The sequence below is a fragment of the Scyliorhinus torazame genome, chromosome 14, assembly GCF_047496885.1.
Source record: "Scyliorhinus torazame isolate Kashiwa2021f chromosome 14, sScyTor2.1, whole genome shotgun sequence".
NCBI classification, from domain to species: Eukaryota; Metazoa; Chordata; class Chondrichthyes; order Carcharhiniformes; family Scyliorhinidae; genus Scyliorhinus; species Scyliorhinus torazame.
The window spans coordinates 25,014,272-25,033,729 of record NC_092720.1 but is presented as its reverse complement, the minus strand read 5'-3'; the positions used below and the strand labels follow the sequence as shown (position 1 = coordinate 25,033,729).

General features: G+C 45.2%; 1 protein-coding gene across 3 annotated transcripts in view; it reads left to right on the top strand.

Moving 5' to 3' along the window:
- Window positions 1-19,458, top strand: part of LOC140389583 (mediator of RNA polymerase II transcription subunit 12-like protein) — a 731,598-nt gene that overhangs the window by 24,024 nt on the left and 688,116 nt on the right. For all 3 annotated transcript variants that reach the window (XM_072473837.1, XM_072473838.1, XM_072473836.1), the window contains exon 3: window positions 4,481-4,585. In XM_072473837.1, coding sequence (XP_072329938.1) covers window positions 4,481-4,585 — 105 coding nt within the window. The remainder of the gene's footprint in view (window positions 1-4,480; window positions 4,586-19,458) is intronic.

Below are 19,458 nucleotides of genomic sequence, written 5' to 3'. Positions count from 1 at the left end.
TATGGGCCTATACGACCCACATTTCCACCGGGTCCTTTCCCTTTTTCAGGATAAACGTCGTCTCCGGCAGCTCCCCCTTCTCCAACGCTTCTCTAAATGCCCCCAAAAGATGTGGTGGCCAGTCCGTTGTGAACTCCTCAATAAATTCTGCCGGATACCCATCCGGTCCCGGGGCTTTCCCCGACTTCATACCTCGGATATTACCCAGTACCTCCCTCAGCCCCAGGGGCCCCTCCAACACCTGCCTCTTTGCTTCCTCCAACTGGGGAAACTCCAGCTCATCCAGAAACCATCCCATGTTGCCCTCCTCTCACCCCGGGTCCGCATTGTACAATCCCTGGTAATACTCCCATAACTCCTCATTTATCTTCCGCGGCTCTGACACCACATCCCCAGCCCCAGTTCATATCCTCAATATTTCCCTGGACACGTAAAGGCTGCCATTCGAAATAAAAATGCTGATAGCGGTCATTGGCCACTTCTCCCACGATCGGGATCACCGCGGGAACACCGTCACCAATCGATCCAACACCCTCCTGCGATCCGCACTTTGAAAAACTGTGGGTCGCAACCCGCACTTTGAAAAACCCTGATGTAGTTAATGGGACAACCCAGGGCAGAAGCAGTTTCTGGAGTTTGAGTTTAGTTTTTTACATTGGGATGTGAACAGACCAGAAGCAGTGCTCTCAGTACAGTTGAGGATAGTTCTGTCTGTGGACAGACTTGTAGATTCTTTCAAAACAGTTCAGTTAAACATTTGACAGACCAGAAGCATCTGATCTCAAGATACTGAGTTAAAGATTTGCCTGTCAACATGAGAGAAGCAATTTCAAAGGGTGGCAGTTAAAACAACAGATTGAGACGGGCAAGGATCTGCAGGCTGGCTCCTGACAGATATCACTTTCCCAAAGTGGGTTATCCAAGACATCCCTTGACAGCATGTTTTCCTGAGTCTGCTAACTGTATTTAAAAATGGATTGTGACTGGAAATGGGTGTTGTTTGAGTGGAGATAAAGATAGTAGTTAGGATACTTTCATTGTATTATTGAGCATTGTTTAATTGGTAATTGAAATCTACTTGTCTTTATGATAAGGTTAGTAATACTGTGTTAATAATAACATTTGTTTAATATGCCATATCCCTATTTGTGCGAGAAATCGCTCCTGGAGCGAAGTATCCTTTCCTAACGGTCTGAAAACAAAAGGGGGTGTCAAAACAGGGTAAGGTTCACAGTCTAAAGTTGTTCAACCCCGTGTTGAGTATTATATTGAGTGTTGAGGTGCCCGCTCTTTGGTCTAGGGGTATGATTCTCACTTTGGGTGTTTCAGTCCAGGAGCCTGCGCGAGGTCCCGGGTCAAATCCCAGACGAGGATGTTGTCTTCTATTGGTGGCACAGTAGCACAGTGGTTAGCACTGTTGCTTCACAGTCCCAGGGTCCCAGGTTCGATTCCCGGCTTGGGTCACTGTCTGTGTGGTGTCTGCACGTTCTCCCCGTGTCTGCGTGGGTTTTCTCCGGTTTCCTCCCATCAAGTCCCAAAAGACGTGTTTGTTCGATGAATTGGACATTCTGCATTCTCCCTCTGTGTACCTGAACCGTCGCCGGAGTGTGGCAAATAGGGGTATTCATTGCAGTGTTCATGTAAGCCTACTTGTGACAATAAAGATTATTATTATGAGTCCAGAAGGCTGTAACATGCCGAATGGGAAGATGAGGTGTTGTTCTCCCAGTTTGTGCTGGACTTCACTGGAGCATTGCAGCAAGCCAAGGACAGACTTGTGGGCACGAGAACAAGATGCTGAGTTAAAATAGCAAGTGAGCGTAAGGTTGGGGCCATGCTTGCGGACGGAGCGAAGGCTTTCCGCAGAGCAGTCACCCAGTTTGCATTTAGTGTCTTGGGGCCTTGACCGGTGAGAAGAGAGAAGGTAAAGAGGCAGATGTTGTACCTTTTGCGATTGCATGGGAAGCTGCTGCGGGAAGGGGCTGAAGGGTTGGGGTCAATGCAGGAGTCTACTGGGGCGGGGTGGGTGGGGGTCGCAGTGGGAGTGGTCCCAGGGAATGCTGACGGGGTGAAGGGAAGATGTGTTCAATGGTGGCATCATGCTGAAATTGGTGGACGATAGTCCTTTGAATGTGGAGGTTGGTGGGGTGAAAAGTGAGAACAAGTCCTGGTTCTGGGAGTGAGGGGAAGGGGTGAGGGCAGAGGTGCGGGAGATGGGTCGGACACGGTTGAGAGCCCTGTCGACCACCCGCAGTGTTTTGTATTTGAGTGACTGCAATTCACTGGCTACAAAACACTTTTCAATGTCTTCAGACTGGAAACCGAACCTGTATCAAATAAGAGAAAAGAGATCAGAAAGATGAGCAATTATGTCTCATTATTTCACACAGGAGAGCCGAAAGTGCGTTACCGACGATGAAGTACATTAGAAGCATAGTCACTGCTGTCATGTGGGAGTAAGGGAAGCTTGTGAGTGGGTGACAGGACTGATCTTTAAAGGTTTGATAGGGTGAACTTGGAGAAAATATTTCTGCTGTGGTGGGGGTATCCAAAACTAAGTGTTGAAAATATAAAATAGGCATAAATAAATCCAGTAATGAGTGCAGGAAAAATGTCTTTACCTAGAGAATGGTTAAATGCGGAACTGGTATGGGGTGAATAGCATAAGTGTGTTTAAAGGGAAATTAGATGTGATGTGAGTGAGAAGGGGATACTGATGTGTTTAGATAAAGTAGGGTGGGAGAATGCTTGTGTGCAAGATCAACACCAGTATAGACCAGTTGGGTCCATGAGCCTGATACTACATGGTAAGTTCTACACATGCTACCCAGAATATTTCATTTTTCTGGGTTATGGGGGCAGTCGTACGTGTTTGTAGTTAAGGAACTAATATTTTAGGTGGTTCTCTATCATAGATGTGTGGGTCGAGAGCACTTTCAAAGTGCTTTAAAGGTTCACAGTGCAGATTTTAAAAACAGCACACAAATTATTAAGCCATGTCTAAATGGTGAGTTTGGTTACCAAATGTGTGACTTTGACTTTCTCTCCCACCGCCCCCAAACATGATTTGGTGCTGTGGAAATCAAACCAAGGTGTGCGGTGTGTGTTACCAACTTTGAAAGATGTCTGCCACTTGGATTGCCATGTTCAATATGAATAATACTCATGGATTTGTTTTGCCTTCATAGTTGGACACCTTAAAGCAATTTACTGTCTTGGACGAAACAAAAAAATAAATGACCTGATTAGGGAAAGGAGCTATCAAATTCCCTATTGTTTCCACTCAGGAACTTTCCTGGTGCTTATGATATTGGATTTTTCCATCCTTTTGTGGAGTTGTGATCTCCAGAGTGGAGTGCAAATCTTATGTTGAGATTGGAAAACGCCTTGGTAGGATACAGAATGAGGTGTGTGGCCCCATGAAGGTCTTGTCTGCAAAGATAAATAAAGGGGAAAGAGGTGCTGTATGTGATTATGCGTTGCTCAAATAGACTTGCGTAAACTACACTGTTTTGTTGCGTCGCTGAATAATTTGTGTGCTGTTTTTAAAAACTGCATTCTGAATTCTCAAGTGAAGCTCGTATCTCTTCAGACTAATGAAAGAGCGCAAGGGGTTTATCCAACTCTAGGGAGCGCCTTCAGTTGACTATGATTATTGTGCATTTGTGTTGGACAGCTAAGTGCAGTATAACCCCTTCATCAAAAGAAGCAACTGAGTATCGGCAGTGTTAAGCTTCAAAGAAGCAATCCTCTGTGGTGTGCGACGAACCTGTGGCAGAACCTTCCTGCAGTTACTTGGATTGCAAACTGTGGCTGGGTTTGGCAACGACTTGGCAGTGTGGAGATGTGCTATCTACCCCTGTCAAACGGGCATGCAACTTCTCCTTTTGCTAAAAATACGATGATAATCTACATTGGCGACACAATGTTTCAAAGGCAATGGTATTAAGATGGATTTGATTTGTTGTCCCGAGTTTAGATCAGCACAACCCACCAACTAATCCATCAAGGCCCACAAAACTCAAATAGCTTATATGGGAACAAAAAACATATATGTACGGCTTTGCAAATTTCATAATAATGGATGTGTGCACAGAGCAATACTGTTGTAGCCCAATGCTCTTCCTGTGGAGCGACACTGATATCCATGGGGTATTTTGGAATTATCGGTCCAAATCTAATGTTTGTTGTGTTTATTATTTTTGGTGTTTGACAATTTTTGGGAGTAAATCTGACTCGAGCAGTAGGGTTCTTAATGAGCAAAAATGTAGTCATTCAGACGCTTTTATTTTCAAGGGACTACCAGAACTTTGCATTCTGCACCACTTTGATTTTCAGCCGCTGCTGAATAGCTGTGTGAATGCGTAAAGGTGACCACTGCATTTTTAGTCAGATGTGCTTTGACCAGCTAGGTGAAAAGGCCCCTTTTTGTCATGATCAGCGTGTTGGTTGAGCTGATCCATTGTCTCTTGTGTTGCAGGATGAGTTGACGGCGGTGAATGTGAAGCAGGGTTTTAATAATCAGCCTGCTTTCTCTGGAGATGAGCACGGCTCCGCGAGGAACATTGTCATCAACCCAGCTAAGGTAAGGGATTTTTCTGGTCAAGACAAGTTGATGGGGCAGCTGGGGAACCTGGGGAAGGATTGGGCCTAATGGTCCGAATGGATTTCTTTTCCCCTCTGTGTTTTATTTCTCACAACAATAATGTTTAATCCTTTGCCTTTTTACCGGGGACAAATTTTAGTTAAGTTGTCAAATGGGCATCCCGTCAGAAATAGATTTTAAAAAAATTATTGCGGGAACCTTGGCATGGGTACTCACTGAATAAACTTACAGCGACATTGAGGGGATCCTTTAAGCCTGTGATTGGTAGTTGTGCTCTACTAGCTTGCTAGCAGTCTGTTTGGAGAAAATATTAAGGACATAAATGTGTGGAATGCTATGCCAAAGGCACTTAATGGGTTATTGCTGCCTTGGGGGAATTTTCTTATGAATAATGTATGTCTTAAATACACTCAAGTGTTATGGGCCAGGGTTTAGAGAACCCCAAAGTGTATCATGGAGTTCACCTGACCCACATCTTTTACTAGATTGTGGTATGGGGAGCACACAGCCCACTCTACAGGTGTGGTACAGCAGAAATGGAAAAGTATTTTTTACAGCAAAACAATGTTTATTCTATGAAGTCAAGTTAACCTTTTTAAAACATACAGTGAACATCTTAGCAACCATCAAATCAAATACAACCCCCAAAGATTACAACACTAAGTAATCCTTTAAGCTTTCCTTCTAACATCCATAAGACTTAAATACATCTTTGTACAGAAAGACATCAGGCTTACATTCACTACTGAGAACATTTATAATTCTGAATTTACCAAGTAATCAAGAGATAGTCTTTTCATGGCAGAGAGATCAACAGTACACCTGCTCTGCCTGGCTTCAGCTCCAATACTGAAAACAAAACTAAAACACACCCTGCAGCAAACAGCCTAAAACGAAAGTAAAAAGCTGACAGACAGCCCAGCTCCACCCACTCTGACATCACTACAGTAATACACACCTATTTCTTAAAGGTACTCTCACTGCAGATATTTATGTACACACCCATTTATAAACACCAATTTCTTAAAGGTACTCTCACATGACACCTCCCCCCAAGAAAAAAATATAAACCATCAACTTCAAGATGGTTTCATTTTTCATCTTTTCACTATCCTTTAAGAAATGCACACAGCAAATATACTTTTTTGTTTTAAAAAAAAAACAACACACGCAAACGGGTCCAATAATATAGTCCATTTTTGTTCTTCTTCCTCCAACTGAAATCCTCCCTGATTGGCAGTCTCTTTGAACAAGAAGGTCTCTGCACGATCCGTCCATTTCTCTTCGCCTCATCATTTCTCTTTAAAGTCAGATACTTTAGTTCAATCTGACCACAGAGTCCCTTGCAATTCTCCAACACATGAGCATTGGTTATCACAGCTTTCAGGCAGTTAAATGCCTGTTGAAAGTCCGCTGTCCACCAAAATTTTCGACGTTCCTCCAGCAAGTCCATCAGTGGAACAATCATGCGACAAAACTTTGCACAAATGTTCGATCAAATCCACTCATGCCAAGAAATCACATTATTTCCTTTTGTCTTGAGGGTATCGGAAACTCCTCAAGGAAAGTGACTTGGGCATTTCCAAATTCACTTTTGGCTAGGTGTATCACCAAAGCTGCCTCCTGAAGTCGATCGAATAACTCCCTCAGATGTTTCAAATGTTCTGTCCATGTCTGGCTGAAAATTACCAGATCGTCGATGTAACAATTGGGTAATCCTGAAATGACTTTGTTAGTTAACCGTTGAAATGTGGCTGGGGCGTTTTTCATGCCAAATGGCATAATTTTGAATTGGTATATACCATCTGGAGTCGCAAAAGCTGAAATCTCCTTCGCCCTTTCGGATAAAGGTACCTGCCAGTAACCTTTAAGTAAATCCAGTTTGGAAATAAAAGCTGATTGTCCCACTTTCTCAATGCAATCCTCCAAATGTGGGATAGGATAAGAGTCCGTTCTTTTAACTGCATTGACCTTTCTATAGTCCACACACAACTGTTGGGTACTGTCTAGTTTAGGTACCATCACTATGGGTGAGCTCCATTGGCTGCAACCCACTTCAATTATGCCATTTTTAAGCATACTCTCAATCTCTTTGTTAAACTGTGCCAATTTTTAAAGGGTTAAGTCTATATGGATGTTGTTTGATTGGAACAGTATTTCCCACATCTACATCATGTATAGCCATTTTAGTACTTCCCAATTTATCTCTACAAACTTGCCCATGTGATATCAATAACTCTTTCAGGTCAGTCCATTTTTCCTCTGGAAGGTAACTTAACAATTTATCCCAATTTTTAAGAACATCCTCGTTTTCCAATTTAATTTGAGGTATGTCAAATTCACAGTCATCTGAATTTGGTTCGTCACTTTCAGTTGGAATCATTAAAACCTCATCCTTTTTCTCTCCTTCCCTTTCAAAGTACCTTTTAAGCATATTCACATGACACACTTGGTGAGTCTTCCTTCTATCTGGTGTTTTCACCACATAATTCACCTCACTTAATTTCCTTTCAATCTGATAAGGCCCATAAAACCTAGCTTTTAAAGGTTCACCTACCACTGGTAACAACACTAAAACTTTATCCCCACTGGCAAAACTACGAACTTTGGATTTCTAGTCCGCTGCCCGTTTCATCACATCTTGTGCAAATTTTAAATGTTGTCTAGCCAATTCACCTGCTCGATTTAATCGTTCCCTAAAATTTGACACTTAATCCAATAATGTAATTTCTGATTTCTGACTCACCAATTTTTCCTTAATCCATTTAAGTGGTCCTCTTACCTCATGACCAAAAATTAGTTCAAAAGGACTAAATTTGGTTGACTCATTAGGTGCATCCCTAATTTCAAACAGTACGAATGGAATTCCTTTATCCCAATCCTCTGGATAATCGTGACAATAAGCCCTCAACATTGTCTTTAATGTCTGATGCCACCTTTCTAATGCTCCCTGCAATTCTGGATGGTATGCAGTTGATTTAAATTGTTTTATTCCTAAGCTATCCATAACTTCTTTGAATAACCTTGAGGTAAAATTTGATCCTTGATCCGATTGTATTTCTGTGGGTAGTCCATATCTAGTAAAGAATTTAAGTAACTCCTCCACAATCTTTTTAGCTGTAATATTACGTACTGGAATGGCCTCTGAAAACCTAGTAGACACATCCATTATCGTCAAAAGATATTGATTCCCAGTTTTTGTTTTACGAAGCGGACCGATGCAATCTATTAGGACCCTTGTAAAAGGTTCCTCAAATGCTGGAATGGGTATTAAGGGCGCTGGTTTTATCACTGCTTGAGGTTTCCCTATCACTTGACATCTGAATGAAATAAAAATTGCTTATTGTCACAAGTAGGCTTCAATGAAGTTACTGTGAAAATCATGTGTGACATGATTGACAAAATTTAATTACACCTTTATGTAGTCCAGGCCAATAAAAATGTTTCTGGATTTTAGCTTGAGTTTTCCTTATTCCCAAATGACCTCCCACTGGTACCTCATGTGCAACTCGCAACACCTCCTTTCTATACCCTACCAGCAATACTACTTGATGAACTTCTGCCCACTTTTCATCCGCCTGCATATGTAAAGGTCTCCATTTTCTCATCAAGACATTACTTTTACGGTAATAACACTCTGGTATACACTCAGATTCCTCTTCCGTGTATGCTTTCTGATACATCCGTTTTATTTCTACATCTTTCTGTTGTAACTCCGCTAATTTTCCTGAACTAAAAATATCTGCCTCATCCTCCACCTGTTCTTGTTCTTTTTCAACCATCCGATCAAAAATCGATTCTGATAATTGCACTTCAACTTCATCTTCACTCTTTGATTTCTCCTCTTGTCTTAACCTGTGACTTTGCGCCCTTGTTACTACACAATCGGGAAAAATCCCAGGATATTCGTCCTTCAACACTTCAGTTGTCTGATTTTCCACTGGCCTAGCCACCACAGTAGGCATCACTCCCACCTGCAATCCAGCTATATCATTACCCAAGATAAACTGTATTCCTGGACAAGATAGTTTCTCTATTACTCCTACTACCACTTCACCACTCTTCACTGAACTTTCCAACCTTACCTTATATAATGGAACACTACTCCTCTCACCCTGACTTCCACATATTACCACCTTTTCTGGCTACATTCTTCCCAAACTACATAACACCTCATCTCTTACCATTAAAGATTGACTAGCTCCCATATCTCTTCAAATTGTGACTTCTTTACCTGTTCCTCCTGATACACATGAGTAAACTTTACCCACACAAGTAAATTCTTTAAAGAGATCTGGCACCTTCTTATCAGACAACTCTTGATCAGGCTGTACAGTCTTTTACACCTCCTTTGCGTCACTTGGGCTTTCCTTCACCACTCTGACAAACCCCACTATCTTATCCTGTTTTACCACATCAGCCTTCCCAGTGCTTTTCTTCAACCACCAACACTGTGACTTTACATGGCTTCGTTTATTGCAGTGAAAACATTTAAAACTTTTAATTTCTCTTCCACCCTCCTGGATTTCTTTTTTAATCTGAGGTACACTCTCCTTATTATCTTCCATCAGATACCTTTACCTTTACCACTTGAGTATTTCTCATATCCCCAGTTTCTATTCCTCATAGGCTGAAACTGATGTCGGAAAGCAAGCTTTGATTTATGAACTAATTCATAATCATCTGCCATTTCTGCTGCTAACCTCGCAGTTTTAGCCCTCTGCTCTTCCACATGAGTTCTCACTACATCAGGAATTGAATTTTTCTGAGAGCTTCATACGTTTGGTCTATTTTCAAAGCCCTTATCCACCCATCAAAATTACTCTGTTTGATCCTTTCAAACTCCATGTATGTTTGACCAAATTCTTTCCTTAAATTTCTAAACCTTTATCTGTAGGCTTCAGGCACTAGTTCATATGCACCTAAGATGGATTTCTTCACCTCCTCATATGTCCCAGATACCTCCTCCGGTAATGATGCAAACACCACTAGCCCTACCTACCAGCTTTGTTTGAATCAGTAATACCCACGTATCCTGTGGCCATTTCATTTGTTTAGCTACCTTCTCAAATGAAATGAAAAAGGCTTCCACTTCCTTCTCGTCAAACCTTGGCAATGCTTGGAAATATTTAAATAGATCCCCACCAAGCCTTTGACTATGATGCTCTTTCTCACTATCCTCCAACTGTACGTTTCCCTTTACGTCTGCCTATTTTAACTGACTGTTCTGTTTCATAGCCATTTTCTTAAGTTCAAACTCTCTCTCTTTTTATTTTTCCTCTCTATCTCTTTCCTTTTCCCCTCTATCTCTTTCTTTGTTTCTTTCTTCTCTCTCCTTTTCTTTTTCCCTGATCTGTATCTTTCTCTTTCTTTTTCTCTCATTGCATATTCAAGCTGCTTTAATTCTTTTTCATGTTGAAGTTGCTTAATCTGCAACTGGATCTTTGCCATTTATAATGAGTCAGACTGTATCTCAGGCAACTTTAAATTCTTAGCCACTGCCATAATTACCTCATCTTTTCGCATTTTGGCAGGTAATGTTAACTGCAATGTTTCTGCCAAACCTAACAGTCTGCTTTTAGTCTCTGTCCGTAAGGTACTGCGTGTGACCGTCTCCACCCCCAAACCTTCTGAGCCTCTGAAAGAGTCATTGTCCACAACACACTCCCTACTTAAACTAAAATACCACACCTGAAAAGCAACCACAATATGCTCACCCCTCACGGTCTTTAAGTTCACAAAGCCAATCCAATAGATAGACTTTTATCCCCCTTGAGCCCCCAATTTGTTATGGGCCAGGGTTTAGAGAACCCCAAAGTGTATCATGGAGTTTACCTGACGTACAACTTTTACTAGATTGTGGTATGGGGAGCACACGGCCCGCTCTACAGCTGTGGTACAGCAGAAATGGAAAAGTATTTGTTTAAAACAAAACAATGTTAATTCTATGAAGTCAAGTTAACCTTTTAAAAACATACAGTGAACATCTCAGCAACCATCAATTCAAATACAACCCCCAAAGACTACAACACTAAGTAATCCTTTAAGCTTTCCTTTGAACATCCATAAGACTTAAAAACACCTTTGTACAGAAAGACATCAGGCTTACATTCCCTACTGAGAACATTTATAATTCTGAACTCACCAAATCATCAAGAGACAGTCTTTTCATGGCAGAGAGATCAGCAGTACACCTGCTCTGTCTGGCTTCAGCTCCAACACTGGAAACAAAACTAAAACACACCCTGCAGCAAACAGCCTAAAACGAAAGTAAAAAGCTGACAGACAGCCCAGCTCCGCAACTTATGGCTCCTCAGCATTGTATTTGGGGGGGGGGGGGTACCCCAAAGGTGCACCGGGGAATTCCTTGAGGAAGTTCCCACGTAAGGGTTTACCCGGCAATGGCCCAGAAGGGCTGTCTTCCTCTGGACATTTGTGCTGGGCCGGGAACCATCCGACAAAGCGATCTAAATCACAAGCTTTGGATAGTTCTGCCAGTTTTACACTCCTAGTTACTCTGAAAGAGTGAGAAGAAACATAAACACTTCTATCTTCAGACTAACTGTCTTAAACACCCAGCCCAAGCACCGCATGGTACAGCCCCCACACCAACACGGTATTGCCCATCCCCCTGACCCAAACGACACCCCTTGTCCGTTGCACAGCATTGCTGCCTGTGTTTTTGGTTGCAACGGATAACTATTGTAAAATACCCACTTCCCTAACAACTCTTGTAATATGTTGACTACCGTTCGGTAGGCCTTAATTAAGTCTTTAGTAGGTTAACTGCATTAATTTATTAACTAGAAGAACTATGCACATGTATAGCTGGGAGCTATCTCGTGCATGCTTGCACACATGGCTCTGTCAAACACTGGACTGACTCTGAATTGCGGGTCATGTGCTCTCTGACACCACTGCGTGGGTGGTATTGTTCTCGGCCCCACGTTAATCCTATATGGGCCAGATCCTTGTACGACATTGACCATTCACTCCTCCGTGCACAGTCTCTCAGACAATACCTCCTAAATTTGTGTTTCTCACCACCCAGAATAACGAAGGCAGCGGTGTAAAGCCAGCACCTCCAAGTTTACCTGGCACAACATTCTGACTTGAACACATACAGTAATTCCTCACTTACTGTTGTAGTTGTGTTTTTGAAAAGTACAACTTTCAATGGAACAACTGTAAGCAAATCAGCTTTCCCCATTACAGCCGATGTAAGAGATGTAATTAGCTTCTGTAGGACCTTTCCCATCGGGGAAAAAAAAAAAATAAAACTGTCTCCACCCTTGAAGTTTAAATGCTGTATATTCCCAGATTCCTTTATCTGTAAATAAAATAACTTTCCAAATAAAATAAATTGTAAAAATACAAAAGGACTATGCTTTCTACATGCCTCTTGCTCGTTGTTGCTCTTGCTCATCATTCCTTGAGCTCACTGACTCCAACTACCCCATTGTTGTGAGTGAAGGAATGGCAGAGGGAGAAGCGAGTGAGGCAGTGAGGGCCGGGGAGGGAAGCAGCAAGCGGGTGAAGGTTGAGGAGTGATAGGGTTGGCGAGTGGGAGGGTGAGGAAGGGAAGCGGCAAGCATAATGGGCTGCTCCAGACTGAGACTGACGTGGTCACGGGTTACGTTAGCTCAGTGCGGAACAGCGCTGAAACTGATCTCCTTTTTTAAAAAAAAAAAAAATATTTTATTGAAAGTTTTTGGTCAACCATCACAGTACATTGTGTATCCTTTACACAATAATATAACAGTATAAGTAACAATGACCTGTTTTATAAACAAAGAATAAATAATATATAACTAAAACTAAATGGCAACTGCCTTGTCTCAGATAAACACTCTCCAAAAATATGATTTAACAGTCCAATATACAATTATTTATCGCAACGACCTATACATATTATACATATATATTAACAACCCTGAGAGTCCTTCTGGTCCCCCCCCCCCCCCCCCCCCGGGGCTGCTGCTGCTGCCTTCTTCTTTTCCATTCCCTCTATCTTTCTGTGAGGTATTCGACGAACGGTTGCCACCGCCTGGTGAACCCTTGAGCCGATCCCCTTAGGACGAACTTAATCCGTTCCAGCTTTATAAACCCTGCCATGTCATTTATCCAGGTCTCCACACCCGGGGGCTTGGCTTCCTTCCACATCAACAGTATCCTGCGCGGGCTACTAGGGACGCAAAGGCCAAAACATCGGCCTCTCTCGCCTCCTGCACTCCCGGCTCTTGTGCAACCCCAAATATAGCCAACCCCCAGCTTGGTTCGACCTGGACCCCCACTACTTTCGAAAGCACCTTTGTCACCCCCACCCAGAACCCCTGTAGTGCCGGACATGACCAGAACATGTGGGTGTGATTCGCTGGGCTTCTCGAGCATCTCGCACACCTATCCTCTACCCCAAAAAATTTACTGAGCCGTGCTCCAGTCATATGCGCCCTGTGTAACACCTTAAATTGAATCAGGCTTAGCCTGGCACACGAGGACGATGAGTTTACCTTACTTAGGGCATCCGCCCACAGCCCGTCCTCAATCTCCTCCCCCAGCTCCTCTTCCCATTTCCCTTTCAGCTCATCTACCATAATCTCCCCCTCGTCCCTCATTTCCCTATATATATCTGACACCTTACCGTCCCCCACCCATTTCTTTGAGATCACTCTGTCCTGCACCTCATGCGTCGGGAGCTGCGGGAATTTCCTCACCTGTTGCCTCGCAAAAGCCCTCAGTTGCATATACCGGAATGCATTCCCTTGGGGCAACCCATATTTCTCGGTCAGCGCTCCCAGACCTGCGAACTTCCCATCCACAAACAGATCTTTCAGTTGCGTTACTCCTGCTCTTTGCCATATTCCAAATCCCCCATCCATTCTCCCCGGGGCAAACCTATGGTTATTTCTTATCGGGGACCCCACCAAGGCTCCCGTCTTTCCCCTATGCCGTCTCCACTGTCCCCGAATTTTCAAAGTCGCCACCACCACCGGGCTTGTGGTGTATTTCTTCGGTGAGAACGGCAATGGGGCCGTCACCATAGCTTGTAGTCCCCCTACAGGATACCCTCTCCAATCTCTTCCACGCCGCTCCCTCCTCTTCTCCCATCCACTTACTCACCATTGAGATATTGGCGGCCTCACTTAGGCTCGGTAGTGCCAGCCCCCCCCTATCCCTACTACGCTGTAACAATCCCTTCCTCACTCTCGGGGTCTTCCCGGCCCACACAAAACTCATGATACTCTTTTTGATCCTTTTGAAAAAAGCCTTCGTGATCACCACCGGGAGGCACTGAAACACAAAGAGGAATCTCGGGAGGACTACCATTTTAACCGCCTGCACCCTCCCTGCCAGTGACAGGGATACCATGTCCCATCTCTTGAAGTCCTCCTCCATTTGTTCCACCAATCGCGTTAAATTTAACCTATGCAATGTACCCCAATTCTTGGCTATCTGGATCCCCAAGTAACGAAAGTCCCTCGTTACCTTCCTCAGCGGAAAGTCCTCTATTTCTCTGCTCTGCTCCCCTGGATGCACCACAAACAACTCACTTTTCCCCATGTTCAGTTTATATCCTGAGAATTCTCCAAACTCCCGAAGTGTCCACATTATCTCTGGCATCCCCTCCGCCGGGTCCGCTACATATAACAACAAGTCATCCGCATACAGAGATACCCGGTGTTCTTCTCCTCCTCTAAGTACTCCCCTCCACTTCTTGGAACCCCTCAGTGCTATTGCCAGGGGCTCAATCGCCAGTGCAAACAATAATGGGGACAGAGGGCATCCCTGCCTTGTCCCTCTATGGAGCCGAAAGTATGCAGATCCCCGTCCATTCGTGACCACACTCGCCACTGGGGCCCTATACAACAGCTGCACCCATCCAACATACTCATCTCCAAAACCAAATCTCCTCAGCACCTCCCACAAATAATCCCACTCCACTCTATCAAATGCTTTCTCGGCATCCATCGCCACCACTATCTCCGCTTCCCCCTCTGGTGGGGGCATCATCATTACCCCTAGCAGCCTCCGTATATTCGTATTCAGCTGTCTCCCCTTCACAAACCCAGTTTGGTCCTCATGGACCACCCTTGGGACACAATCCTCTATCCTCATTGCCATTACCTTGGCCAGAATCTTAGCGTCTACATTTAGGAGGGAAATAGGTCTATAGGACCTGTATTGCAGCGGGTCCTTTTCCTTCTTTAGGAGAAGCGATATCGTTGCCTCAGACGTAGTCGGGGGCAGCTGTCCCCTTTCCTTTGCCTCATTAAAGGTCCTCATCAGTAGCGGGGCAAGCAAGTCCACATATTTTCTGTAAAATTCAACTGGGAATCCATCTGGTCCCGGAGCCTTCCCCGCCTGCATGCTCCTAATTCCTTTCACTACTTCCTCTATTTCAATCTGTGCTCCCAGTCCCACCCTTTCCTGCTCCTCCACCTTGGGAAATTCCAGCCGGTCCAGAAAGCCCATCATTCTCTCCCTCCCATCCGGGGGTTGAGCTTCGTATAATTTTTTATAAAATGCCTTGAACACTCCATTCACTCTCTCCGCTCCCCACTCCACCTCTCCTTCCTCATCCCTCACTCCCCCTATTTCCCTCGCTGCTCCCCTTTTCCTCAATTGGTGGGCCAGCAACCTGCTCGCCTTCTCCCCATATTCGTACTGTACACCCTGTGCCTTCCTCCACTGTGCCTCTGCAGTACCCGTTGTCAGCAAGTCAAATTCTACATGTAGCCTTTGCCTTTCCCTGTACAGTCCCTCCTCCCGTGCCTCCGCATATTGCCTGTCCACCCTCAGAAGTTCTTGCAGCAACTGCTCCCGTTCCCTACTCTCCTGCTTTCCTTTATGTGCCCTTATTGATATCAGCTCCCCTCTAACCACTGCCTTCAGCGCCTCCCAGACCACTCCCACCTGAACCTCCCCATTATCATTGAGTTCCAAGTACTTTTCAATGCATCCCCTCACCCTTAGACACACCCCCTCATCTGCCATTAGTCCCATGTCCATTCTCCAGGGTGGGCGCCCTTCTGTTTCCTCCCCTATCTCCAAGTCCACCCAATGTGGAGCGTGATCCGAAATGGCTATAGCCGTATACTCCGTTCCCCTCACCTTCGGGATCTACGCCCTTCCCAAAACAAAAAAGTCGATCCGCGAATAGACTTTGTGGACATAGGAGAAAAACAAAAACTCCTTACTCCTAGGTCTGCTAAATCTCCACTGGTCTACTCCTCCCATCTGCTCCATAAAATCTTTAAGCACCTTGGCTGCTGCCGGCCTCCTTCCAGTCCTGGACCCAGACCTGTCCAGCCCTGGTTCCAACACCGTATTGAAATCTCCCCCCATTACCAACTTTCCCACCTCTAGGTCCGGGATGCGTCCTAGCATACGCGTCATAAAATTGGCATCATCCCAGTTCGGGGCATATACGTTTACCAAAACCACCGTCTCCCCCTGTAGTTTGCCACTCACCATCACGTATCTGCCCCCGCTATCCGCCACTATAGTCTTTGCCTCAAACATTACCTGATTCCCCACTAATATAGCCACCCCCCTGTTTTTCGCATCTAGCCCCGAATGGAACACCTGCCCCACCCAACCTTTGCGTAGTCTCACCTGGTCTATCAGTTTCAAGTGCGTTTCCTGTAACATAACCATGTCTGCCTTAAGTTTCTTAAGGTGTGCGAGTACCCGTGCCCTCTTTATCGGCCCGTTCAGCCCTCTCACGTTCCACGTGATCAGCCGGGTTGGGGGGCTTTTTACCCCCCCCCTTGTCGATTAGCCATCCCCTTTTTCCAGCTCCTCACCCGGTTCCCACGCAGCTGTGTCCCCCCCAGGCGGTGCCCCCCCGCCCATCCCACCCCATACCAGCTCCCCCCTCTCCCCAGCAGCAGTAGCCCAATAATTCCCCCCTCCCACCCACCCCCGCTAGATCCCCCACTAGCGTAGTTACACCCCCCATGTTGCTCCCAGAAGTCCGCAAACTCTGGCCGACCTCGTCATCCCCCCCGTGACCTCGGCTCGCACCGTGCGACGCCCCCTCCTTCCTGCTTCCCTATTCCCGCCATGATTATCATAGCGCGGGAACCGAGCCCGCGCTTCCCCCTTGGCCCCTCCCCCAATGGCCAACGCCCCATCTCCTCCACCTCCTTTCCTCCCCCCACCACCTCCTGTGGAAGAGAGAAAAGTTACCACATCGCAGGATTAATAACATAAAACTCCTCTTTCCCCCCTTTTTACCCCCCTCTTCGCCCCCCATACTCGCCCCAACACTTTGTTTCAAACGTTCTTTTTTAAAAATTATTATTAAATAACCCGCTCATTCCAATTTTTTCTTCCACGATAAAAGCCCACGCCTCATCCGCCGTCTCAAAGTAGTGGTGCCTCCCTTGATATGTGACCCACAGTCTTGCCGGTTGCAGCATTCCGAATTTTATCATCTTTTTGTGAAGCACCGCCTTGGCCCGATTAAAGCTCGCCCTCCTTCTCGCCACCTCCGCACTCCAGTCTTGATATACGCGGATCAACGAGTTTTCTTTGCCCATCTAACGACCATCTCTCTATCCTTAAAACGGAGGAATCTCACCACTATGGCTCTAGGAATTTCTCCTGCAATCCGGCCACCTTCCTCTCCTTTTTTCATCCGTATCCAGGGGGGATTCCCTTCTGGTTCGCCGCTTTTAGTCGTTAAAATTGCCGTTGGGGCTCTTATTAAGAGCCCAAAAGTCCGTTCCACCGGGAGCTGCCGAAACGTGCGACTCAGCTGGTCATCGCCGCACCCGGAAGTCCCTGAAACTGATCTCCGATGCTAAGTTCCTATACCAGCCCTATGTAATGTTAAAGTGGAATGACATAAAACCGGGACTTAGGGTATCACTGGGTTAAAGCCCTGTATCTCTGTCCCCAACAGTACTCTGGCAAGACCTTTACTGCAACAACATTCAAAAACATGCATGCATCTGTGAAGCATAAGACGTGGGAGCAAAGGTAGGCCATTCGGCCCATTGAGTTTGCCATGCCATTCAATGAGAATCATGGTCGATCTGATATGATCAACTTCACTTTCCCGCATTATACCCATAACCCTTGATTCTTCTACTGATTAAAAATCCGTTTATTTCCGACTTGAGGATTTTTTTTTTCTTTTTAAAATTCAGAGTACCCAATTCATTTTTTCTAATTAAAGGGCAATTTAGCGTGAATAATCCACCTAGCCTGCACATTTGTGGGTTGTGGGGGCGAAACCCACTCAAACACGGGGAGAATGTGCAAACTCCACACGGACAGTGACCCAGAGCCGGGATCGAACCTGGGACCTCGACGCTGTGAGGCAGCAGTGCTAACCACTGCACCACCGTGCTGCCCCTAGACTGAAACTGATCTGCATTGGTTGCAGTAATACACAATCTTGCTGTTAGAAGTGTGATTACAAGAAGATTCTGAAGGGGTTTGACAGGATTGACATGGAGAGGTTGTTTCCCCTGACTGGGAAATTGAGCACACAGGCCACAGCCTTAAAACAAGGGGGTCAATCAATCAGGACTGAGATAATTAGGAATTCCTTCACTCGGGGGATTGTGGCTCTGAAATGAAAATCGCTTATTGTCACAAGTAGGCTTCAAATGAAGTTCCTGTGGAAAGCCCCTAGTCGCCACATTCCGGCACCTGTTCGGGGAGGCTGGTACAGGAATTGAACCGTGCTGCTGGCCTGCCTTGGTCTGCTTTAAAAGCCAGCGATTTAACCCAGTGTGCTAAACCAGCCCTTTGGAAATCTCTACCCCTGCGGGTTGTGGATGCTCCATCGTTGAAGACATTTAAGACTGGGATCGAGGGATGTTTGGTCCCTGAGGGATTAAGAGGTTATAGGGAACAGGCAGGAAAGTGGAGTTCAGGACCATGATTAGCCATGATTGTGTAAATGACGGAGCAGTCTCGATGGGCTGTATGTTGTGATGCTCCTATCTCTTATGTTCTCAGTATCTGTAAAAAAAAAAAGCAAAGTTATTAATATAAATAGATCTAATTGACTTGCAGGAAGCCAGAATTAGCAAATGAATGAGCAATTTCATCACCAAGCAAATGGCAGCACATTCTGTTCCTCATGGGCTCTTCTTAAACCTTGTAAAACCTTTTCCTTTTTTGTGTGACATGTTTAGGGAAAATGATTGAAGGACATTCCGATTTACTGAGCAAACGTGTGAATCAAATCTGTTGGGTGATTCGCAATATTTTAAATTTGTTATTTCCAAAGTTGAGGGGCATGGATAGAGTGGATGGGCAGGCACTCTTTCCCAGGCTGGAGGGGTCAATCACGAGGGAGCATAGGTTTAAGGTCCTAGGGGCAAAGTTTAGAGGAGATGTGTGAGGCAGGCCTTTTACACAGAGGGTGTCAAGTGCCTGGAACGTGCTGCCAGGGGAGGTTGTAGAAGCAGGTTCATTAACGGCGTTCAAAGGGCATCTCGACAAATACATAGATAGGATGGATACAGAGGTATGCGAAACCAGGAAGTGCTGAGGGTTTTGGCCAAGGGTGGTATCATGACTGGTACAGGCTTGGAGGGCTGAAGGGCCTGTTCCTGTGCTGTATTGTTCTTTGTTCTACCCATATTTCCTTGTAGAAACGTCACTGTGACACCCAGGGGATGTACTTCCTTGGCCACGTTAAGATGCTGGAGAGCCTCTAATATGGTCAAGATGGGGGGCTTCTTAAGTTGCAATTCCACTTCAATCCACTGTCAGCGTGAGCCACCATCTTGAAACAGGTGTCAGGAACGGCTGACCCAAAGATCCTTACAGCTCCGGCAGGCAGATAAATCGCTTGCCGTTAAATGTTTGCAGTTTTGGTATCGTCA